Raw genomic sequence first — 27,131 nt, 5'->3', positions numbered from 1 at the left:
ATTTTGTCGACAAATCGACACTTTTTGGATACAACATGCATTTGTCATATTATAATGCGCCCAGAGAGCAGATTTTTTTTTACCCAATACCTATGCAGCATTGGCAAATGTGTTGTGCTAATCTTGCAAAAGTGCAAGGGTGGAACACATTTGAAGAATATCTACACCCCAGAAAGCAAACAATATCTGCCTTGGGTGTATGGGCGGGAGTACGTTTACAGCATAAAGGCCAACATATTTGTTCAGTGGACCACTGAATTTATAGAATATTCAAATGAATAAGACAACCGAGTCATGCATACCATAACCTTATGCCATGGATGCATAAAAATTAAATATGTAATTAATTAATTATACTTACTTACCGTACTTACGGATGGGATAATTCCCCCAGAATTGGTATCACATGATATTTTGCATGACACCCCCTTCCAAAGGGAAAATTTCACAGAAAAGGAATCGGGGTCCTCCCCTCATCCTGAACCCCAGGGACGATGAATATTTTTAACCTCATAAAACATTCCCATGCACACCTGGAGCACAACTACCAGTTTTTCACTCATTCCGTCCAGTGATTCAGGAGTGCATAAAGTCAAACAAATAATCTAACACAGACAGTAAAATATACATAACTAGCAGAGGTACCCGGCTTTGCACGGGAGTGGGAGGAGGAGGGGAGGGGGAAGAGGAGGGGAGGGGAACGGGGGGGAGGGGGGAGGGGGAAGCGGGGGAGGAGGAGGGGAGGGAGAAGAGGAGGGGAGGGGAATGGGGGGGGAGGGGGAAGGGGGGGGAGGGGGGAGGGGAAGGGGGGGAGGGAAGGGTGCGGGGGTGCCCAGGGGAAGAAGGGCCCCTCCCCCCCTTTCCCCTCCCCTCCCCCTTCCCCCTCCCCCTCCCCCTTCCCCCTCCCCCTCCCCCCCTCCCATCCCCTTCCCCCTCGTTCCCCTCCCCTTCTCTTCCCCCTCCCCTCCTCCTCCCCCTTCACACCAGGGGGGTTGACTCAGCCTGTCATCCCACCGAGGTCGGAAGTCGGAACTCATTGTCGTCAAATAAATGTAGCCTGTATGTTTCACTCTTTGTCACATGCCGTTGGTCCCATGTCAATCGGATGAAGTTGAAAAATTAACGTTACGAAGGTTCTCTGGGACGTACTGATTCCGAATAATGAAGTTGAAAAATTAACGTTCCGAAATACGCTAATTACGCTAACAGAAGCGCTGGAGGGAGCACTGCGCTCCCTCCCTTAGATTCCCTCCCTCTTCTGCTAGCGCTAATTACGCGTAACACACTAATTTTAAAACCCGAAGTTTTTTTAATTTTAAGGTGTGCTGTAGTCAGAAGCGCTAGAAGCGCTGCGCTCCCTCCCTTCGAATCCCTCTCTCTTCTGCTAGTGCTAATAATACGCTAATTTTAAAACCCGAAATTTTTTAAATGTTTATGTCTCCGTGACATTCCTGGGACCATCCCGAGTCGAACAGTACTTTCCGCTCGCAAATCCGTCCACGGGTTCTCGAGATCTTAGAGATCATAGATAGATCAGGATACAGACACAGAGGCCAACTCTACTTTATATATATAGATTGGTGAGTTCATACTATTAGTTACGATATCAATTTTAATTCTCTCCAACTTTCTGTGGTTCGTTAATGTATCAACGGACAGGCAAGTGAGCTAATTAAACAGTTGTCAAAGACCCCCAACTCTGAAACTCAGTTTACATCTCATGTTCACACAAGCAACAGAACCACAAAAAACAACAAAAAAACAACACCCTTCTCCTTACAATGTTGACCTACCCTTAAGTCTCCCATTTGATACTTTGGCTTGCAGAGGTCCATCATGAAGCAGGCTCCGTGCCAACATCTCATCTGGTCCAAACTTGCTGTCCTTGCGTGATGCTGATGCCCTGGGTTCCAAACAACTTGCCAACTCTTCAAGGCGTTCCCGCTGCTTGTGCTCATTGACTTTAGCATCGACGGCACTAAGCACCTCTCGGACAGCCTGCAGAGCGACCAAGACCTCTTTCTGTTCTTTGCTGTCGTCTGATGGATAGCAACGGCAAGCAACAGGAAAGTGTCACGATACAATTAACATGCAGACAGGAGATCTAAATGCAGTTTACATTAAGTTATGGACAAAACAAAACAGCATTACATACAACACATGCCTTCTACGAGCCAAGGAATACTTCCACAAAAGTCGACTTTTTATAAATCCCATCCCATCCGTGGCTTTCCTATCTTTTATCGAGAGTGGTTGCAATCAAACAGCTTGCGTTCTCAGCAGGTAAGCTAACCCAACCGACAGTAACTTTCGTTCATTCAAATAAGGCTCGCAACAATTGTGTTTCCATCTTGATGCAAACCAGAAAACATCTTCTCAAGGTTGAAAAATCTTACAAATCTCAAAGCTGAAATCTCCAACATTTTCCCCCAAGTCAATGTGGCACCATGTCAAGTCTACCTCTGATGTATGCTTCCCCTTCATCCCATCCCTCACCTCAAATGGCATTGCTGCAGACACTGCTCAAGATGAGGCAGAATGTTTAAACTGTCCTTGCCTCCAAATCTCGTGTCGTCAACCAATCCCATTAAATATCATTGCCCCCGACAATCCGACATACCAAGCATTTTAGAAAAGCATTTCCTGTTAACTGAGGGCCAATTAATCTTAACTTTGATATGATAAAGTGTCGATAAAATAATTATGCAAAAAAAACCTTAACTTTCTTTCTGCATTATTTAATTTATAAATGTGTTATTTCACTCACAAAAAGATTAAAATTAAAAACTAGAAAGCATCTGAAAATGCAAAGCCGGTCCATGCCCACTTTGTATTCAGAGTTCTTCTTCTTCCTTAAGCTAAACATTATGAAAACAGCTTAAAAAAATACAAACAAAAATGACGACACTAGGTGGCCTTGACATTTTGACCTCAAAACCAATAGGCTTCAGTGACCCAATATGCAAACCCTGCTCAAATTTCAAGTCAATTGGATGACAACTGTTGATTTTAGGCAACCTTAACCTTTGACCTTTTGATCTAAACATAAATAAATATCAGTTTCTAGCTTTTGATTGGTGAACCAATTCAGTGACCCAATATGGAAATTCTTAAAATTTCAGGTGAATTGGATGAAAATTGACGATTTTATGTGACACTGACCTTTGACCTTTTGACCGAATTATTAATTTGGCTTTTGACAAAAGCTCAAAATGTTATGACACACACGCACACTTGCACATACACACACACACAAACACACACAGCAGGACTGAGTCAATTGACCAAGTGTAGGTTCTGCAAGGAAGAAACAGAAGGCATGAGTCACCTCCTATCGGGATGTAAAAAAAAAAAACTCAAGTCAGAACAGCTGTACACCCGACGGCACAGCAAGGTATGTGGAGTAATCCACTGACATCTGCAGCAATTCCAATATCCCAGTTCCATAAAAAAAACCATGGAAACATGAACCAAAAGCCATCATTTAAAACAAGGACATCATGCTCACGTATGACCTGATGGTGAACAGAGAAAACAAAGCACTGCATCTGGAGATAGGTACTCAGGAACAAAAAGGAAAAGACAGCATTGCTGGTTGAGATATCAGTACCCAGCAATTTTGGCCTAAACAATGCAGAAATCAAGAAAAAGGCCAAACACAAAGACATCAAGAATGAAGTGAAAAGATCCTGGAAACTGAAGAGCGCCGAAATTGCACAAGTGAAAATTGATGCAACGGGAATGATAAAGAAAAACCTTACGGAGATCTTAAAACCCATTCCTGGGAACATTACCACAATGTAACTACAGTTTGAGGCTGCACAGGGCTCAGTGACGATTCTAAAAAGAACAAAACTTTGAACAAAACTTTGAGAACAACACAAGTTCACAACTCAGCCCATGAATCGCAATTCTTCACCGAAGTGGGAGTAGATATTTCGAGTCCTGGGAGGACTCCGTTCCACCTTCGAAAATCCAAGTTATGGAGATAACAACCAACGAGACACCGACACACACACACACACACACACACACACACACACACACACACACACACACACACACACACACACACACACACACACACACACACACACACACACACACACACACACACACACACACCGACACACACACACACACACACACACACACACACACACACGATTGCAAAACCCCATCTCCCTCCTGCTGTGTGGGGAAGGGCTAAAAATCAACTCATAATAATGGCCATTTTCAAATATCATACAGTCACGTGAAAAAGTAAGTACACCCCATGTAAAGTTTTGACTTCTTCAACATATTTCAACATACAGCTATTTGATCTTCATTTCAACAATATTGATAGATAAAGGTGATATAATATAACAAATATCATGAAACATTTACATTTTGTAATCCATTGTATAATTTAAATAAACATAAATACAAATTTCGCATGTGGAAAAAGTAAGTACACCCTTGGCTCTAATAGGTGGTATTGCCACCTTTGGCAGAAACAACAAGTACCCGTTTCTTATAACTGTCTACCAGTCTCTAACATCGACAGAGAAATTTTTGCCCACTCCTCCATGCAGAATTATTTCAGCTGTGCGATGTTTGAGGGGTTTCCTGCATGCATAGCTCGTTTCAAATCCCCCCACAACATCTCGATGGGATTTAGATCCGGGCTTTGACTTGGCCATTCCAGAACCCTCCATTTCTTTCTTTTCAGCCATTCCTTGGTGGATTTACTGGTATGTTTAAGGTCATTGTCATGTTGCAAGGTCCACCTTCGGTTTAACTTCAACTTTCCGACAGATGGCCTCACATTATCCTCAAGCACCCTCTGGTACAATGAAGAATTCATAGTGGATTCCATGATGGTGAGCTGCCCAGGCCCTGATGCAGCAAAGCTGCACCAAACCATAATATTTCCACCACCATGCTTTACAGTTGGTATCAGGTTAAAATATATATATAAAATAACCACCTTTAGAGGCCATTTTTCCCCGCAAAGCGGGGGTTGGCCTTTTTCGGGCACCGTGGTTGTTGTTGTTTTTTTGGTCCCCTTTTTGAAGCAATGTTTTACGGCCGGATGCCCTTCCTGCCGCCAACCCTGTTTGTCGCCTTTTACGACAAACAGGGAATTACCAGTGAACTGGTACTCAATTAGCCGACCTCGGAAGGATGCCAGGCTGAGTCAACCCCCCTGGCGTTAATTCAGCGATCGACCGGGATTCGAACCCAGGATCCTAAGCCGGTACCCTAGCCGCTAGCTCAACACCAGGGCTAGTTGGTATCAGGTTCTTGTGGTCAAATGCTGTCTTTGGTTTTCGCCAAACATGTCTTCTGGTACTGTGGCCAAATAGCTCTACCTTTGACTCATCTGTCCAGACTCCAGAGCACATTGTTCCAGAAGTGCTGGTCTTTGCCTAGCTGTTCATTGGCAAACTTTAGTCTTGCCCTGATGTTCTTTCTGGATAGCAAAGGTTTCCTCCTGGCACACCTCCCATGTAGATCAAATTTGTGCAGCCTCTTTCTAATGGTAGACTCATGCACTTTGACATCAACAGTGCAAGAGCTACCTGTAGGTCCCATGATGACATTCTGGGGATCTTAGAGACTTCTTTCAGCATCTTGCGGTCTGCTCTCGGGCTGATCTTGCTGGGGCGGCCTGGCCTGAACAAGTTGGCAGTTGTTTGGAATCTTCTCCACTTGTAGATGATCTTCCGGACAGTCGAATGATTGATTTCAAATTGTTTGGAGATCTTTTTAAATCCCTTCCCAGACTCGTAGGCATCTATAACCTTCTTACTGAAGGCCTCAGAGAGCTCTTTTGATCTATGCATGGTGACGTCGCACACTTCAACAACAAAAAGCAAACCAAACTAAATGTCTGAGGTTTAAATAAGACAGGTGCCTCCAAGATCCTCTCTAACGATGTTCTAATTATTTGCACCTGAGCTGGTGCACCTGATTCTAATTTTAGGTATTTGTAGTGACAAATGTAGGGGTGTACTTACTTTTTCCACATGCGAAATTTGCATTTATGTTTATTTAAATTATACAATGGACTATAAAATGTAAATGTTTCATGGTATTTGTTATATTATGTCACCTTTATCTTTCAATATTGTTGAAATGAAGATCAAATAGCTGGATGCTGAAATATGTTGAAAAAGTCAAAACTTTACATGGGGTGTACTTACTTTTTCACGTGACTGTATTTATAGATAACTAGCAGGGGAACCCGGCCAGCATTGCCCAGTGCTGTTCGATTCCCGTTGGCATTTTGAAAAATGAAAAAAAAAAATTCCCTTTTTTTGTGGGGGCATAAAACAAAACACTTCCCTACACCCACTAAGGAATGGGGCCATGGATCATTTAATATTACCTTTCACCTCGCTACAAAGGTTTTCGCCCTATGAAGTTATTTTTTTAAATCCAAAAAGAATTAAACTTTTTTTTTCTTCAATTTTTTCGAATTATTTTGCCTAAAACACTCCCCAGCATTCACTGATGAACCTCTAAACATTTGACGAAGATCCGTTCAGCAATCTCTGAGGAAAATGGCTACACAGTCACACAGACAGGCAAATGGCTGGCTCTCATAGTAAAGACAATAGTATAGATTGCAAACATTTGTTTTTGAGATAGTGAAATGACAAATTTAAAAACTATAAAATATGAATAAATAGCCTAAACACGGATATGGATTTGGCGGAATATTGAAAAACCAGAACGGCCCTGACATCGTGACGTCAACCAATATGCCTCTGCCCACATTATTACATCATTATACATACTTGTACCAAGTTTGATTTAAATCCCTTCAGCTGTTCTCAAGTATCACAGTTTTATATGACATGACCTCTGACCTTTAGCCTTTGATGCTGAAATATAATGATTTCATATTTTCATCATAATATATACTTATACCAAGTTTGGTCAAAATCCCATGACTGGTTCACAAGTTAGCACAGTAACAGAATTTCTCCCGAAAGGGACATCTGACCTTTGCCCTCTTAACCCCATAATCTAATATGTTTATCATTATCATTATCAAGTTTAATTGTACCAAGTTTGATTTAAATCCCTTCAGCTATTCTCAAGTATCACAGTTTTACCTGACATGACCTCTGACCCTTGATGCCAAAATCGAATCAGCTCATCTTTGCATCATAATATATACCAAGTTTGGTCAAAATCCCATCACTGGTTCACAAGTTAGTGCAGTAACAGAATTCTTACCCAATAGGAGACCTGGCCTTTGACCTTTGACCTCATCACCACAAACTCTAATCAGTTCATCATTACATCATATACATACCTGTACCAAGTTTGACTTAGATCCCTTCAATCATTCTTAAGTTATAACGGTTACGAAAATCTATCACGGACGCATGGACGGACGGACGGACAGCCTGAAAAACAACCCAAAAACATCTGGCGACTTTGTCAATGGAGGCATAAAAATAACAGAGCTTTAACCCAGCAGGATGTTCAACAGAAATGAAACAAAATTGTACTCCTTTACCTTTTGTGCATTTAGCAATACGTTGGATGAGTGGTGGGTACTTGGTTAGCCTTTGTGTAATTAACAAAACACATTCCTGAAGGCCCTGCCTCCGCACCTGGGGATTCATGCTTTGCTTCTGTAAATAAAACATGTGTAATCATGCAATATCCTTTATTTTATGCAAATACAGGAATAAAATTCACAGGTAGTTGTGACATTTTATTACACTTAAAATAACTAAAGGAAAAGAAAGCGATATAAACAAAATAATTTGTGTAATAATAGTTTCCCATTACAAAACTTCATAATAAGGTACGTACTTTGATAAAGTTTTGGAGCTTCTTTTCCTTGCTGAGGAGTTCCTTGTAAGTGTTTACAGCTTCTTCCTGTTGGCTGCAGAACGCTCCATAAACGTCTTTCATCTTCTCTCCCGTTTCCATAGAAAACTGTTCAGAAACAAAACGAGTACACACGAGAAGAACATGCGTTGGGCAGCAGGTCCAGTATCAGACAACATTGAGATTGAAGACATTAGTGAACAACAATGTATTTTATTTATGCTTCTGTGTTTCGCCATTTAACATGAATTAGTAACGTATGGCACTATTCCACTGCCACAAAGGCAGCCTGATTGTTTTGTTCATACTCTTGACATCATGCGCATCCCCAAGTGTGGTGCATAATACAAGGTGGACAAGGCTTGACATGGCTGCAATACAGCATGTCATGTGGCTTGAAAATCCCAAAATGCCTCATGGACGTCGAAGATCCTGTATTGCTCTGCCCGGCAGAAACAATGTGATTGCTGATGGCAAGCCGAGCAATGTGTACAGTTTATGGCATTTAATTGAATGTTATATTTTGAACAAAAATCGGAACATGAACCGAAGACATGCCTTTTGTTTCACCATAGCTTGGCTCTGAATTTATCCCGATTGCACATGCGCAGGCAGAAGTGAATTTTTTTTTTAACTCTGCCTGCCTGCCTGGCAGTCACAGAAAATTGAAAATCGTTCCAAACAGGAAAATTACTGTTTGTAAGGACGTCAATGGACACAAACGACAGGCACAAATAACTAGCGTAACATGTTAGATAGGGTGGTGTAATAGACACTGGGTAAATGGTGGTAGAACCCATAATTTTTTTTATTCACATACTGTTGTGGTTTTGCCATAAAGGCAAACCCCCTTTGGTTAATTGCATGACAACATGTAGCCTGCAGTAGTTAGTTATTTCTTATTGAATGTAAAGATTAGCCCTTTCCCATTGTGTCGTAATCAAGACCAATATGCGTTGAGAGTAGGCAGGATTTCAAACCTTCGTGTGGTTGAAAGAAGACATTACTAATGAGCAGGAAGGCGTGGCCAAAATAACAGGCCCACGTGACCAATGACGGGTCAGCAAGCGACCAATGGGGTGTGCAACCTCCCCAAATGAAAGGTGGAAGGAGGACTGAAACCTTCATTGGGGGAGGAGGGATTGAAGGCCAGCAAGTGACCAACCTCAGCCAATGGGAGGCTGTGGAACATTCGAGAAGCTTTTTGGGTGTGTTAAAAACCCCCGCCGATCGCATTTCCAGCCTCTTGCTCTGGACTCTTGCTCTTGGATTTTGCTGCGCCACGACATCCCTCTTGCCCGGACCCACTTGCATTGTGTTTCGACGACACTTCTCTTGCCCGGACCCTCTTGCATTGTGCTTCGACAACACTCCTCTTGCCCAGACCCTCTTGCGTTGTGCTTCGACGACACTCCTCTTGCCTGGACCCTCTGGCTTTGTGCTTCGCCGACGCCCTTCATCAGTTCTTGCCCGACGCTCTTGCTCTTGCCGGCGGCTCATCCTTCGGACCTGACCTCGTCAAGGCTGCACGTCCGGATCGAGGATCGAGCTGCGCGCTGCGCACACCAGACCACGTGGCCACCTTCGGAGTCAATCCCACCACGTACATCGATATGATAATAACCAGTGTGTTATTGTGTGTGTGTGTGTGTGTGTGTGTGTGTGTGTGTGTGTGTGTGTGTGTGTGTGTGTGTGTGTGTGTGTGTGTGTGTGTGTGTGTGTGTGTGTGTGTGTGTGTGAGAGAGAGTGTGAGAGTGTGAAGGCACCAGTGGGGTTTATTATTAGGTAAGGATTGAGAAGGTGCATCTTCGTCTCTGTTTCTCTGAACCTTCAAAATAAAAGGCTGTACATTTTTGTTGTTACTTTCAAACCTGTTCGGGTACGTCTTTTCTCCATTGGCCTAGCATCATCCGAGACCGAAATTGGCTCGAATCAGGTCCGTAAATCACGTGAGGTAACGCCGCTTTCCACACCATGCAAATCCGCTCGGCATGCAATAAGGTGTGTGAAAGAGAGGGTTCGATCCTCGGTTTCTTCGGTCGCGTGTCTTGAAGGTATTTGGGATTAATTGACCAGCAAACTCTTCGGCGCGTGGCTGGGAGGTTGGCGATCGGAATTGCTTAGCAATCCGTCAATCACGAGCTTAGTCATGGTCGACGGGCTCAGTGGCCCCAGAATTTGAGGGGGAATGGGGCATAAACCCCCCTTTGTACGTCGACGAACCCGGGATCCGCAACAATACCTTCAAACCACTTTAAACCTTTATTTAAATCGAATTACATTTTTGAACAATGTATAACACAAATCACCTTCATAATTTTTTTCAAGAGACTCCAGTTTTACAGCACTGTACTTCAATTTTAAAAAATCATAAAGATTCAATGAGGTGGTGTATAAGGTTTATGTTTGAGAATGCTTCTGCTCTGCTTCAATAGCACTAAACCTTCGGATTTTTTTTTTAAACTATCGTTCAAATCATTAAAATATTATAATTGAAATAACTGCGAGGGGTATCGCGTTCTATGAACTCTAGTTTTCGGATGTTGTGAAAATTGAAATAGTGTGCTACAACTCAGATCAACAGGATCAAAATCTTCCAGTTGCACAGATTTATTAATTTGGATTCTGTACAATGGACTATTAATTAAACAAATTACAAGTTAAACAACTTTAAACAATATATAATAAAGATCTATTCAAATTGAACAACTTAAAACCATATATAATAAAATCTATTCAAATTAAACAATTTTAAACAATATATAAAAAAGATCTATTCAAATTAAACAACTTTAAACAATATATAATGAACATCTATTCAATTTAAACAACTTTATACAATATATAATAAACATATATTCAAATTAAATAACTTTAAACAATATATAATAAAGATCTATTCAAATTAAACAACTTTAAACATTATATATAATGAAGATCTATTCAAATTAAACAACTTTAAACAATATATAATGAACATCTATTCAATTTAAACAACTTTATACAATATATAATAAACATATATTCAAATTAAACAACTTTAAACAATATATAATAAACGTCTGTTCAAATTAAACAACTTTAAACAATATATACAATAAAGATCTATTCAAATTAAACAACTTTAAACAATATATAATAAACATCTATTCAAATTAAACAACTTTAAACAATATATATATAATAAAGATCTATTCAAATTAAACAACTTTAAACAATACCTAATGAACATGTATTCAATTTAAACAACTTTATACAATATATAATAAACATATATTCAAATTAAACAACTTCAAAACAATATATAATAAACATCTATTCAAATTAAACAACTTTAAACAATATATATAATAAAGATCTATTCAAATTAAACAACTTTAAACAATATATATAATAAATATCTATTCGAATTAAACAACTTTAAACAATATATAATGAACATCTATTCAATTTAAACAACTTTATACAATATATAATAAACATATATTCAAATTAAACAACTTTAAACAATATATATAATAAACATCTATTCAAATTAAACAACTTTAAACAATATATATAATAAATATCTATTCGAATTAAACAACTTTAAACAATATATAATGAACATCTATTCAATTTAAACAACTTTATACAATATATAATAAACATATATTCAAATTAAACAACTTCAAACATTATATATAATAAAGATCTATTCAAATTAAACAACTTTAAACAACTTTAAACCCTGACCCTAACAACTTGGACAGTGCGAAATAGGGTCGTAGGACTAATACCTAATTACTCGCGCCGACCGGAAACGAGGAAATAATCCTCGCCCGAATCACGGGTGTTGGTGGAAACGCCGAGCGGTAGCGAACCCGTGACCCGAGCCGTTATCAATGACGAAACCTGATCCAAGCGGTTCTTAATCGTGCCACGCTTACCCAATGGAGGAAATCACGGAAACGGTAGAATTTGGAAGAAAGGAAGAACAGAATTTATTTGCACAATGTACAAGGATCAGCAGAAGAAAACACAGTGCAGCCTTAAACAGTCTTTTACTTATCCCCTGGACAAACGGGCCCATTCACACTCAGACACACTCACACGGGGTTTGCAGTTGACCAGGCCAGCACGTCCAGGGATGGCGTCCAGGCAGCTCGCTCTCCGGTCCCCAAATCGCACCGCGAAGAAGATGAATACAGCGGCCAGGAGCTCTCCGCATGTCGTTTTCGCGCACGGGGTAATTACAGGGCGAACGGTAGGGCTGGCTTTGGCGATTACACTGGCGGCTGCGGCCACGTACGTAATAAGCGAATAGTTCAATATGCGCTTCTCAATCAAGGGCTCTCGACACTGTCGTGTGCACGCCGGTCCTCTGAGTCCTCCAACCAGTGCTTGGCTTCAGCCCTCTCGATACAGTTCTCTTGCAACTCGAGCGCCTGCCTCTCCCTTCTCATCACTGGGTCAGTCCTCTCCTCACGAGTCCTGCTCAAGGGCTTTGTGTGAAGGCTTATATAGCCCTGCCCAGCGAGCCTTCCAGCACTTGCTCGACGCACCCTTACCACGCCCTATCATGCCATGCCCTCCGAGCCCTGGTTGGCTGTTGCTCTTACCGTCACCGCCTCTGACGTGCTCCTCGACGCGGCCACACCTCGACCCTCGCGCTCCTCCCTCTTCTTAGGCCTACCTCGTGGTCCCCGACTAGTTTCGAGCATAACCAAGGGCAGCGAACGCTGCTGGCAGCCAAAGCGTAGCAAATTGCTGGTAGCCAAAGCGTAACAAACTTGAGGGATGCCAAATGGGGCGCGGGATCGAGTTTGCCCATGAAGTAAGTGGAGGGTGGCCGCAAAATGAAAAGGACCGAAGCTCATTTCTCTACACAACGCAGGTATCACTAGGGAAATGGCCTACTCTTACACATACTATGACATAACTAATACTCTAAGTGGGCCTATGTGTTGCTTGTGGACTAACTATGGGGGGCAAACCTTTAACCTTTAAAGATGTTATATGTACAATCTCAAAACCTCAACAATATATAATAAACATCTATTCAAATTAAACAACTTTAAACAATATATAATAAACATCTTACTATAATTCACCAAATCTCCCTCCGTCCGTCTGTCCATTCCCAGGTACCGCAAAAACGGCTGAACCGATCGCAATGACATTTTGGGTGGGTATTCCTGGGACCCCCTGGAGTAAAATAGGTGATATTGTTTTTCCAATTTCAGGTTTGGTCTCCAGCATTTTCAGGTTTGGTCTCCAGCATTTTCAGGTTTGGACTACCGCATAAAGTTATTTTCCCACACCTCTGGATATGCTTCTTTTTCTTTCGACCTTACTGGTATAGATTAATAGAGAAAACGTATATGGTTATGTCGTTATGTTTATGTGACGAAAACGTCTTCTTCTTCTTCTTCAAATAAAATGAACACCCTCTTAATTACGTTCAGAATGCTGAGACCCCTCAGACCTTTGACGACCCTTTAATTCCCCCAAGACCCTGAAGACCCAAATGGCCCCGAAGCCCCAAAAGACCCTGAAGACCCAAAATACCCCAAAGACCTAAAACACCCCAAAGACCCAAAACTCCCCAACAACAACAACAACATGCATTTTAAGGCCATGTTCCCTGCTAGAGCGGGGGTTAGCCTTGCGGTCCCCATGACAATCTTCTCCATTTTGCCCTATTTTCTGCATCTCTCCTTGTTAACCCCCTTGCCCGCATTTCTTCTTCCACCATCTTTAGCCAAGTCTTTCTCGGTCTTCCCCGTCCTCTACTTCCTTCTACATTAACTTCCATCACTCTTCTCAACCAGTCACTTTCATCCTTCCTCAATACATGACCAAACCATCTCAACCTGTTCCTCTTCACAGCATCAATCACAGGCAATATTCCCATCATCTTTCGCAATTCATCATTTGTCTTCCTCTCTCTCAACGATACTCCGCACATCCATCGAACCATTCGCATTTCCACCCTTTCCAGCCTTCGTTGCTGCTCTACGTTCATTACCCATGTCTCGCTCCCATAAATCATAACACTTCTCACACATGCAGCATACACCTTTCCCTTCAGCTTCAGCGACACTCTCCTCCTCATCAGCACGCCACTCAGTTCCCGAAACTTCTTCCATGCACATCTCACTCGAGCAACCGTTGCCGAGTCTGATCCACCTTCTCCATTCAGCATGTCTCCGAGGTAGCAAAATGTTTTCACACCTTCCAGCTTCACGCCGTCTCCAAGATCCAACTCAACATTTCCTCCATCTGCAGCTCCCTCTGTGCACACCTTACATTTGAATGTAGCTGCCACACTGGTTAATGACCCTCTCAGACCACTACATTTTTGATGAACCCACTCAGCACACATTGTACATTGAATGGAGTTCACTCCGACACCCTTCCTGCACACAGCACACGGCCACTTCCCAGTTCTTTCCACCTCACCACATGCTTTACCACTTGCCATCACCTTTGTCTTTCCGATATTCACCTTCAGACCTTTTGTCTCCATACATTCCTTCCACTTGTTCATCTTTTCCTTCAGTCCATCCATACTTTCCGCAATCAACACCAGATCATCTGCATACAACAACTCCCACGGTAAACCCTCCTTTACGGTCTGAGCCAGCACCTCCATCACAGCTACAAATAGTAGTGGACTTAGTACCGACCCCTGATGCACTCCCACCTTCACCTCAAACTCACCACTGTTCCCGTCCTTCGTCCTTACAGCTGTGCGTGCTCTTTTGTACATTGCCATCACTACTCTGATCAACCATTCCTCCACTCCGAAGTTCCTCAATGCCCATGTCAATACTTTGCGTGGAACCCTATCGAATGCTTTCTCCAGATCAACAAACCCAAAAAACACCTTCTTCCTCTTATCCATGTACTTCTCCTGCAACTGCCTCACAATGAAAAGCGCATCTGTCGTTCCTCTTCCTGGCATAAATCCAAACTGCATTTCGTCGATCTTCACTTTCTTCCTTATCCTCCTCTCCAACACCCTTTCCAATACCTTCATTCCATGCTCCAATAACTTTATTGCTCGGTACAAGCCACACTCCAGAGGGTCACCTTTCCCCTTGTATAGAGGGACGAGGGTACTCAGTTCCCAATCCACTGGAATGCGGCCTTCTTTCACCACCAGATTACAGATCTCTGTCATTCTCTTCACACCCCAACTTCCTGCTGCCTTCAACATATCTCCCACAACTCCCGTCGGCCCTCCCGCTTTTCCACTCTTCATTGCTTTTATCGCTTCCTCAACTTCCTTCTCAGTTATCTTCTCTGCCGGTCCTAAAACTGAGTTACTCTCTATGTTGCCATCCCATTCATTCTCTGTATTCAACAGCATTTCCATATATCTTTTCCATCTTCCTTTAATTCCATCTGGGTCGACAACGATTTGTCCCACTTCATCCTTCAAGCAACTCACCCCCATCACATCACACCTCTCTTTCGCTATGTGCTTTGCAATCCTGAATACTGCTTTCTGACCCTCTTCCGAATCCAAGCGTTCTCCGAACATTTTCCTACATGCCTCCTGCGCCTTTGCTACCTCTTTCTTTGCAGCCTTCCTGGCTGCCTTATAACTTTCATGCTCTGCTGTTTCTGCTCCCGTACCCTTCGCCTTCTGCCACTCTTTGAACTTCTTCCTCTTCTCGTCAATCCTCTTTCCAACCTCAACATCCCACCACCATGTTTCCGAGTGCCCCGGTGGTCCTTTTGTCCATCCACATACCTCACCAACGGCTCCCAACAGACTAGCTTTCATTGACATCCAACCACTTTCAAGCTCAACCACATCATCCTCTACCCTACTCAGCCTCTCTTTTAATGCCTCCCTTACTGTCACCTCTTTCAACCTCCACACCTTCATTCTCGGTTGGTACTTCACCCGCCGAGCTCTCCTCGCACCTTTCACCCTTATGTCGCAGACAACCAAGTGGTGCTGTGAAACAGCCTCCTCCCCCGGGATCACCTTAGTGTCCCGGAGGTGCCCCCTATCTCGCCGACGCACCATCAGGTAGTCAACGGTTGTCGTCGACCCACCTGACGTGTATGTAACAAGCTTATTGTCCTCTTTCTGGAACTGAGTATTACAAATCAACAAATCAGCTCCATCAGCAAACTCCAAAATCCTTTCACCTTCTCCATTTCTCACACCATATCCGTAACCCCCATGAACTCCCTCAAAACCATCCATACTCCTTCCCACATGTCCATTCAGGTCTCCTCCCACCACAACAACTTCCTCATCTTTCACGTTTTCCATCAGCTTCTCTATCGCACACCAGAACTTGTCCTTCTCTTCATCGCTTCGACCAACCTGTGGAGCATATCCCGAGATGACGTTCACCAAGAGCTTTCCAATCATCATTTTCACCATCATCAACCTATCACTCACTCTAGTCACACTCACCACACTGTCTACAAACTCCTCAGAAAACAGGACACCAGCACCATTCACGCCCTCCGGGCACCCTTGCCACACAAACTTGTATTTCTGTCCCTGCCTACCCTTCACCATTCTCACACCACTTCCCTTCCATCTCGTCTCTTGCACACAACATATGTATGTCCACTCTTCTTCTGACCAATACTTCCACCACTTCTCCTGATCTCCCTGTCATTGTCCCCACATTCCATGTCCCAAACCTCAGAAACCGATCTCCACTTCGGGCTGCACCCTGCCCATATGTAGTTGTAATTGTCATGGTTCTCTTTTTGAGGCAATGTTTTTATGGCCGGATGCCCTTCCTGACGCCAACCCTCTTAGTCGTCTCTTACGACACGCAGGGATACGGTGTACCTATTCTGACCAGGGTACACACTGGGAAACGTTTAAAACATGGAAATTCTGGGGGGGGGGGGGGGGGGGAGGGGGAGGGCGGCGTCAGCATCACGGCTGCGGTTTAAACATATTCCAACAATATCCAAACAGAACGATGAAAAAACAATCCGGGAAAAGTCTCCAAGCGAGAACGTGGATTTGAGAAAGAAGGTGCAGAGGCGGAAGAAAACGAGATACAGGGGGCGGGGCACAAGCCGAGACGAGGAGGAGACGCGTGTCTCCTCGAGACGAGGAGAGCGAACAAGCACGTGTCCGGGAGGAGAGAAAGAATCAATATAGAATTCTTTGTCTCAGGACGTGAGGTGAGGGGGAGAAAACAAAATAAAAGAAACAAGCAATACAGCGAAGGAAATAACCCAAACCGACAAAACACCGACGGGGGGAGGGAAGCCCCAAGTCAACAGGCCGCGCACGAGGTACGACCCAGAAAACGATTAACTACACACAAGTTTGCACGAACCACAAACCAACACCAACTAGAAACACACAATAACACGTACACAGCAAAATAACCAGTGGAAATTTGACAAAGACAAGAACGGGAAAACACTCAAACTTCGATGCCGTGGAGAGCTCGAAGCACGCCTCACTCGCCCGAGGAACCCAAAACTCCCCAAAGACCCAAAACTCCCCAAAACTCCCCAAAGACCCAAAACTCCCCAAAGACCCAAAACTCCCCAAAGAGCCAAAACTCCCCAAAGACCCAAAACTCCCCAAAGACCCAAAACTCCCCAAAGACCCAAAACACCCCAAAGACCCAAAGCACCCCAAAGACCCAAAACACCATGAAGACCCAAAACTCCCTGAAGACCCAAAACACCCTCAAGACCCAAAACACCCTGAAGACCCAAAACACCCTGAAGACCCAAAACACCCAGAAGACCCAAAACACCCTGAAGACCCAAAACATGCTGAAGACCCAAAACACCCTGAAGACCCAAAAGACCAAGAAGACCCAAAAGACCCCAATGACCCAAAACACCCTGAAGACCACAAAACCCTTAAAGACCCAAAATACCCTGAATACCCCAAAGACCCAAAACACCCCAAAGACCCAAAATGCCCTTAAAGGCCCAGAGAATCCAAAATACCCTGAAGACCCAAAAGACCCCAAAGACCCAAAAGACCCTGAAGACCCATAAGAACCAAAATACCATGAAGATCCAAAACTCCCTGAAGACTCCAAAAGACCCAAAAGACCCCGACGACCCAAAATACCCGAAGACCCAAAACACCCCAAAGACCCAAAATGCCCGGAATACCCAAAAGACCCCGAAGACCCAAAATATCCCAAAGACCCAAAACACCCTGAAGACTCAAAACACCCGGAAGACTCAAAACACCCTGAAGACTCAAAACACCCTGAAGACTCAAAACACCCCGAAGACCCCAAAGACCCTTAAATACCCTTTAGACCCAAAGGACCCTAAAATACCCCAAATAACCAAAACACCCTGAAGACCCAAAAGACCCAAAAAGACCCAGAAGACCCCGAAGACCCAAAACACCATGAAGACCCAAAACACCCTGAAGACCCAAAACACCCTGAAGACCCAAAACACCCTGAAGACCCAAAACACCCTGAAGACCCAAAACACCCTGAAGTCCCAAAACACCCTGAAGTCCCAAAACACCCTGAAGACCCAAAACACCCTGATGACCCAAAACACCCTGAAGACCCAAAACACCCTGAAGACCCAAAACACCCTGAAGACCCAAAACACCCTGAAGACCCTTAAATACCCTTTCGACCCAAAGGACCCTTAAATACCCCAAATAACCAAAATACCCCAAAGACTCTTAAAGACTCAGAGGAAACAAAAGACACTTAATAACCAAAAGCCCCTGAAGACACCAAAGACCCAAAAGACCCCAAAAACTCCAAAGACCCAAAACACTCCAAAGACCCAAAATACCCTTAAAGGCCCAGAGGATCCAAAATACCCTGAATACCCAAATGGCCCTGAAGACCCAAAATACAATGGAGACCCAAAAGACACCGAAATGGTCAAAGATGCCTATTCCTCTGAAACGACGTGTGGTGAGGCACGCGGGGCGTGCCGAGGCATGCTAGTCTATACAAAAATCAAACAACATTAAACAATATATAATAAACATCTATTCAAATTTAAAAAGTCATAGGAACTAAAATAGTTAGATCACCTTCACTTTAAACTGGTAAAAAGTCACAGCATTTCAGGAATCCGCACACTCAGGGTGGTCAGCCACTTACCTGCTGTAGAAGCAGGTCTCCGATGCACTGTACAGTGAAGTTCCTGTCACTGCGGTCCTTCAGCCCCTCCTTCCGTCTGTCGAGCAGCCGCCAAAGGAACTGCGTGTGCAGGTCAATCAAGTCGTCCAAACAGGGAAACACCTTGTCAGTGACTGGCGCATCAAGCTGCAACTCAGCACAAAGACCACGTCGATATATCTCGGAAAGGATGCGCAGTGTCCGCACATAGTTCATCTCCGTATACATCAGCTCTGTGGGGGCAGCCATGACAGTTGTAAGTCTTTTAACCAGAACGAGAACCTTTAGAAAATCAATTTTTTTAAATGCCTGTGAATTCTAAATGCTTGTGTTGTTGTTTTGCATTGTGGATAACATTTTATAAGTAGTCCGGCAGCTAAGCTAAATATAGCATAACAATTGTGCATTTTGTGAGGAAAGCACCAAATTTGGCACACTAGTAGACTATCCTATTATGAACAGATTTGGATATTGGGCCATCTCAAATTCAGCCCCTGATGGCTGCGGCAGCCATTTTCCAAAATGACACCTTCAGCTTGTTCTGACGAATTGCATCATCAATTGGCTTGGTCCTTTCCACCAGGCATTCTCTGGTGAAAGCCTGGAACTGCTGTTGGCCAATCTTCTTCACATTCCTGACAGTCTCAACTGCAGCACGACCTGCAATTTCCTTTGTGTCAAGGACAACCAGATCCATGCTCTCTTCCTCAAAGGGGTTACCAAGCTCTTCTATAACGCTGACAAGGGCGCGGACATCCTTGGCGAAAGAGGTCTGCACACTTGGTGTCTGGTCGTGATGACGTGTGTCCTCTCGCCTCCCCCAGTGTTGATGGCCATCTTGGAACTCTTCTATGGCCCTGGCAACTTCTGGCCTGGCAATCATCCAACGCCGCAGGGCACTTGGGTTGTCAGTGAGGCCGACTGCTCCACCATCTCCTTTGATGCAGGTGTTATTCTGTTCATGCGCCTGGTCGATTGGGATCGAAGAGAACACCTTCTTCGTCTTCTGTACAGTGAAGTTGCCAGCCCTGAATTCTCTGGCTACATCTGGGTGCTTCATTGGGAGTGCAACCATGTCCCTCAGGTGAATAGGGACCCACCTGGCATAGTGTGTGTGGTCTAAGGCATGAAACCATGGGACCAGTTCCGTCAGGGCATCAAGGTACATCGTGAATGAAGCCTGCCGCAGAGAACGAACGCACGTAGACCAGTACCAACATTTCTAGTTCCAGCACAGTTGCCCAGTACTGAAACATAGAGAGTAACCCAGTTTTAGGACCGGCAGAAAAGATAACCGAGCAGGAAGTTGAGGAAGCGATAAAAGCAATGAAGAGTAGAAAAGCGGGAGGGCCGACGAGAGTTGCAGGCGATATGTTGAAGGCAGCGGGAAATTGGGGTGTGAAGAGAATGACAGAGATCTGCAATCTGGTGGTGAAAGAAGACCGCATTCCAGTGGATTGGGAACTGAGTAGCCTCGTCCTCTATACAAGGGGAAAGGTGACTCTCTGGACTGTGGCTTGTATCGAGCGATAAAGTTATTGGAGCATGGAATGAAGGTATTGGAAAGGGTGTTGGAGAGGAGGATAAGGAAGAAAGTGAAGATTGACGAAATGCAGTTTGGATTTATGCCAGGAAGAGGAACGACAGACGCGCTTTTTATTGTGAGGCAGTTGCAGGAGAAGTATATGGAGAAGAGGAAGAAGTTGTTTCTTGGATTTGTTGATCTGGAGAAAGCATTCGATAGGGTTCCACGTGAAGTATTGACATGGGCATTGAGGAAGTTAGGAGTGGAGGAATGGTTGATCAGAGTAGTGATGGCAATGTACAAAAGAGCAAGCACAGCTGTAAGGACGAAGGACGGGAACAGTGGTGAGTTTGAGGTGAAGGCGGGAGTGCATCAGGGGTCGGTACTAAATCCAATACTATTTGTAGCTGTGATGGAGGGGCTGGCTCAGAACGTAAAGGAGGGGTTACGGTTGGAGTTTTGTATGCAGATGATCTGGTGTTGATTGCAGAAAGTATGGATGGACTTAAGGAGAAGATGAACAAGTGGAAGGAATGTATGGAGACAAAAGGTCTGAAGGTGAATATCGGAAAAACGAAGGTGATGGCAAGTGGTAAAGCATGTGGTGAGGTGGAAAGAACTGGGAAGTGGCCGTGTGCTGTGTGCAGGAAGGGTGTCGGAGTGAATTCCATTCAATGTACAATGTGCGCTGAGTGGGTTCATCAAAAATGTAGTGGTTTGAGAGGGTCATTAACCAGTGTGGCAGCTACATTCAAGTGTAAGGTGTGCACAGAGGGAGCTGCAGATGGAGGAAATGTTGAGTTGGATCTTGGAGATGGCGTGAAGCTGAAAGGTGTGAAAACATTTTGTTGCCTTGGAGACATGCTGAATGGAGAAGGTGGATCAGACTCGGCAATGGTTGCGAGAGTGAGATGTGCATGGAAGAAGTTTCGGGAACTGAGTTACGTGCTGACGAGGAGGGGAGTGTCATTGAAGCTGAAGGGAAAGGTGTATGCTGCATGTGTGAAAAGTGTAAAACTTTTATGGGAGTGAGACATGGGTAATGAACGTAGAGCAGCAACGAAGGCTGGAAAGGGTGGAAATGCGAATGGTTCGGTGGATGTGTGGAGTATCGTTGAGAGAGAGGAAGACAAATGATGAATTGCGAAAGATGATGGGAATAGAGCCTGTGATGGATGCTGTGAAGAGCAACAGGTTGAGATGGTTTGGTCACGTGTTGAGGATGGATGAAAGTGACTGGTTGAAAAGAGTGATGTGAATGAATGTAGAAGGAAGTAGAGGACGGGGAAGACCGAGAAAGACTTGGCTAAAGATGGTCGAAGAAGAAATGCGGGCAAGGGGGTTAACAAGGGGAGATGCAGAAAATAGGGCAAAATGGAGAACATTGTCATGGGGACCGCAAGGCTAACCCCCGCTCTTGCAGGGAAAATTGCCTTAAAATGCCTGTTGTTGTGTTATTTGTTGGCAATTTTCATGGCAGGTGAGGTTCCATGGACATACTTTAAAGTACAGCCGGACCCTGCTATTCGCGGGGGTATGTTCCTGGGAAATGCCGCAAATTGCGAAACCGCAAATGACGGGGCATTCTTTCAATGGAAAAAGGGGGGATTGGTTCCAGAGTCACGAAAATCCATGAATAGAGAGGAACAAACCGCGAATGGCGAGGCAAAATCCGCAAATGGTGAGGCAAACTCCGAGAATGTCAACGATAATCCACGAAGGTCGATAAAAGTCCCGGAAATGGCAAGACAAAACCCGCGAATGTAGACAATAATCCGCGAAAGCCATGAAAATGCGAAGCACATGGCAGCGAATGTAGAATCAGGTCATGCTTGCGGCTCATTGAAGATGTTTTTTTGCATATGTCCAGTTGCTTTATGCATGGCTGGTGAAAGATGGGTTTTTATAAATGTGTCAAACTAACAGCTCGTGAAAAATCAACGGCTTTAACTCTCTCGAAGCTCACCCCTTCCTTTCCAGGTTATTATCTGCCTGTTTCTGTCTCCGTCTCTCTTTCAATTTTTGTTGCATTTCTGTTTCATCCACCGTTTTTCCTAACCTTCTTGCTGTGTTTTCACCCCAAGTCCTCCTTACCTTCCCCTTGATCTCATTCTTCCTTACACCCATTCTTCAACCAAGTCCTCATCCAAGCAGGATATCCTCGGGATATACCATGAGGTTTTGACCCAGGTACAATTGTCGACCCAGTTTTAAATAGTCAGCCTGGTATTTCAAGTAAGCCATCAATGTGTGCACCGTCCATTAACAGAACATTAAGCTGGAGGACCCGTCTGCTAGTGGGCGTTAATGATCCCATGGTGTCTTTCGCGAAGAGTAGGCAAGTTATTACCGGCACCATGAACAAATTACATATTGCTGCCACCTCGAGTTGAACATCAAGCCTGGGTAGTAGGTTCCTGAAAGACTTGGCCCGAGTCTACTCCACAAGAAGGTGAGATCAATTGGGGGCCTTTAAAGGAGAATATACAATTTCAGCAAAAATGCAAACGTACAAAAGGATTAACTCTACAATTTAACTCACCGTATATAACATCTTGCCTCTGAATAATATTTTTCTTCTGCTTCTTCGCAAACTTTTCTTCCACCGCTTGACTCCAACTGTCCTTCTCAAAGTACTTCTCCACAGCCTCGAAATCTCCCATGAAGTTCAAGTTTAATGAATCTAGGAATGGATGAAGAATGTGTTTTGCTGTATCAACACAATATTATAACAAGTACAAATACATTCAAAGTACACCGCCCCATGCCAAATAATTAAATATGCTGCAGCGCGGCATTGCCGGGGCGCCTCTGGCGCCCGGCAATACCGCAGTGCAGCTCATTGAGGCTGCATTGGGAGGGAGAGGTGTACACTAATTGATTGATTCATTGTATAATTAAAATCAATAAAAGATTATCACAAAATATTTTCATAATCAATTGGCTAATCACATAACTAAACCACTAGTGCTTCATCCGAAGATGTATCTTTTAGAAATTTAATTAAATAAGTCATTTATAAAAAATTAAATTAATTGATAACTCAATAAATAATTAATCGATTAATCAATAAATAATTAATAGATGAAATGATTAATCAATAAATCAAAAATGTCCTTGATAGCCACATCACTTGGTCACTCATGTCCAAATATTAGCTTCCCAGCTCAAAAGGTGCCTGAGATATTGGCCAAATGAGAAAGAAAATAAATAAATGATTAATAATGAAAATAAATAAATAATAATCATAAAAAAATTAAATTATTAATCAATTTGGTCAGAGAACACATAAACTACCAGTATTTCATCAGAATCTGTAACTTAAAAAAAAATTTTTTTTTGTCATTAATCGAATAATTAAATAATTAATCGATTAATTGATTAATTAATAAATCAAAAATATCCTTTGCAGCCAAATCACCTGGTCATTGGCATGTCCAAATATCAGCTTCCTAACTCAAAAGGTGCCTGAGTTAATGGTCAGAAGAGAAAGGAAATTTGATTAATTAAATAAGTACTTAATTAATCGCTAATAATTAAATAACTCCTCAATTTATTGATTAATCAAAAAAAAAAAATACCGTTTTTGACAAAGGACTTGCTCACTATTGTGCCGAAATTTCAGCTTCCTAGCTCAAAGGATGGCTGAGATATCGTCCGGACAACCAAGAAAGAAAACAAACAAGTACAAATACATTCAAAGTACACCGCCCCATGCCAAATAATTAAATATGCTGCAGCGCGGCATTGCCGGGGCGCCTCTGGCGCCCGGCAATACCGCAGTGCAGCTCATTAAGGCTGCATTGGGAGGGAGGGGTGTACACTAATTGATTGATTAATTGTATAATTAAAATCAATAAAAGATTATCACAAAATATTTTCATAATCAATTGGCTAATCGCATAACTAAACCACTAGTGCTTCATCCGAAGATGTATCTTTTAGAAATTTAATTAAATAAGTCATTTATAAAAAATTAAATAATTAATTGATTACTCAATAAATAATTAATCGATTAATCAATAAATAATTAATAGATGAAATGATTAATCAATAAATCAAAAATATCCTTGATAGCCACATCACTTGGTCACTCATGTCCAAATATTAGCTTCCCAGCTCAAAAGGTGCCTGAGATATTGGCCAAATGAGAAAGAAAATAAATAAATGATTAATAATGAAAATAAATAAATAATAATCATAAAAAAATTAAATTATTAATCAATTTGGTCAGAGAACACATAAACTACCACTATTTCATCAGAATCTGTAACTTTAAAAAAAAAAAAATTTTTGTCATTAATCGAATAATTAAATAATTAATCGATTAATTGATTAATTAATAAATCAAAAATATCCTTTGCAGCCAAATCACCTGGTCATTGGCATGTCCAAATATCAGCTTCCTAACTCAAAAGGTGCCTGAGTTAATAATGGTCAGAAGAGAAATGAAATTTAATTAATTAAATAAGTACTTAATTAAACGCTAATAATTAAATAACTCCTCAATTAATTGATTATTCAAAAAACAAAAAATACCGTATTTGACAAAGGACTTGCTCACTACTGTGCCGAAATTTCAGCTTCCTAGCTCAAAGGATGGCTGAGATATCGTCCGGACAACCAAGAAAACAAACAAACAAGCAAGAAAACAAACAAGAAAACAAACAAGAAACCAGAGTGAAAACTGAGTACTCTCTTTCAGCGTGCGTCACTGCCGAGCCCCCTTTGGTGCCCGGCAATGACGATTTGCAATGCCTGGAGATGGCATAGGAAAGGAGCGGTGTACAATAAATCAATGATTAATAATGAAAATAAATAAATAATAATCATTAAAAAATTAAATTATCAATCAATTCGGTCACAGAACACATAAAGCACCACCATTTCATCAGAATGTGTAACTGGGGGCAAAAAAATTTTTTTAGTAATTTATCGAATAATTAAATAATTAATCGATACATTGATTAATTGATTAATCAATAAATCAAAAATATCCTTGATAGCCACATCACTTGGTCACTCATGTCCAAATATTAGCTTCTGAGCTCAAAAGGTGCCTGAGATATTGGCCAAATGAGAAAGAAGATAAATAAATGATTAATAATGAAAATAAATAAATAATAATCATAAATAAATTAAATTATTAATCAATTCGGTCAGAGAACACATAAACCATCACTATTTCATCAGAATCTGTAAGTTAAAAAAAAATTTTTTTTTTGTCATTAATCAAATAATTAAATAATTAATCGATTAATTGATTAATTAATTAATTAATAAATCAAAAATAGCCTTTGCAGCCAAATCACCTGGTCATTGGCATGTCCAAATATCAGCTTCCTAACTCAAAAGGTGCCTGAGTTAATAATGGTCAGAAGAGAAATGAAATTTAATTAATTAAATAAGTACTTAATTAATCGCTAATAATTAAATAACTCATCAATTAATTGATTAATCAAAAAACAAAAAATACCGTTTTTGACAAAGGACTTGCTCACTATTGTGCCGAAATTTCAGCTTCCTAGCTCAAAGGATGGCTGAGATATCGTCCGGACAACCAAGAAAGCAAACAAGAAAGAAAACAAACAAGAAAACAAACAAGAAAGAAACCAGAGTGAAAACTGAGTACTCTCTTTCAGCGTGCGTCACTGCCGAGCCCCCTTTGGTGCCCGGCAATGACGATTTGCAATGCCTGGAGATGGCATAGGAAAGGAGCGGTGTACAACAAGTACACATACATTCAAAGTACACCGCCCCATGCCAAATAATTAAATATGCTGCAGCGCGGCATTGCCGGGGCGCCTCCGGCGCCCGGCAATACCGCAGTGCAGCTCATTGAGGCTGCATTGGGAGGGAGAGGTGTACACTAATTGATTGATTAATTGTATAATTAAAATCAATAAAAGATTATCACAAAATATTTTCATAATCAATTGGCTAATCGCATAACTAAACCAGTAGTGCTTCATCCGAAGATGTATCTTTTAGAAATTTAATTAAATAAGTCATTTATAAAAAATTAAATAATTAATTGATTACTCAATAAATAATTAATCGATTAATCAATAAATACTTAATAGATGAAATGATTAATCAATAAATCAAAAATATCCTTGATAGCCACATCACTTGGTCACTCATGTCCAAATATTAGCTTCCCAGCTCAAAAGGTGCCTGAGATATTGGCCAAATGAGAAAGAAAATAAATAAATGATTAATAATGAAAATAAATAAATAATAATCATAAAAAAATTAAATTATTAATCAATTTGGTCAGAGAACACATAAACTACCACTATTTCATCAGAATCTGTAACTTAAAAAAAAAAAATTTTTTTGTCATTAATCGAATAATTAAATAATTAATCGATTAATTGATTAATTAATAAATCAACAAGTACACATACATTCAAAGTACACCGCCCCATGCCAAATAATTAAATATGCTGCAGCGCGGCATTGCCGGGGCGCCTCCGGCGCCCGGCAATACCGCAGTGCAGCTCATTGAGGCTGCATTGGGAGGGAGAGGTGTACACTAATTGATTGATTAATTGTATAATTAAAATCAATAAAAGATTATCACAAAATATTTTCATAATCAATTGGCTAATCGCATAACTAAACCACTAGTGCTTCATCCGAAGATGTATCTTTTA

At 42.0% G+C, this 27,131-nt stretch overlaps 1 protein-coding gene across 10 annotated transcripts in view; it reads right to left on the bottom strand.

Annotated features, from left to right (window-relative positions):
- LOC137420995 (rho guanine nucleotide exchange factor 2) overlaps window positions 1–27,131 on the bottom strand; it is a 349,574-nt gene that overhangs the window by 18,384 nt on the left and 304,059 nt on the right. For all 10 annotated transcript variants that reach the window (XM_078772071.1, XM_078772076.1, XM_078772072.1 and 7 more), the window contains 5 exons: window positions 23,015–23,155; window positions 18,930–19,180; window positions 7,822–7,947; window positions 7,520–7,637; window positions 1,794–2,039 (listed from right to left, as the gene is read on the bottom strand). In XM_078772071.1, coding sequence (XP_078628197.1) covers window positions 1,794–2,039; window positions 7,520–7,637; window positions 7,822–7,947; window positions 18,930–19,180; window positions 23,015–23,155 — 882 coding nt within the window. The remainder of the gene's footprint in view (window positions 1–1,793; window positions 2,040–7,519; window positions 7,638–7,821; window positions 7,948–18,929; window positions 19,181–23,014; window positions 23,156–27,131) is intronic.

Source organism: Myxine glutinosa, chromosome 2, assembly GCF_964187855.1.
Source record: "Myxine glutinosa chromosome 2, kmMyxGlut1.1, whole genome shotgun sequence".
Taxonomy (NCBI): Eukaryota; Metazoa; Chordata; class Myxini; order Myxiniformes; family Myxinidae; genus Myxine; species Myxine glutinosa.
Note: the sequence above shows the minus strand (reverse complement) of the source record. Positions and strands in the feature narration are given on the sequence as shown.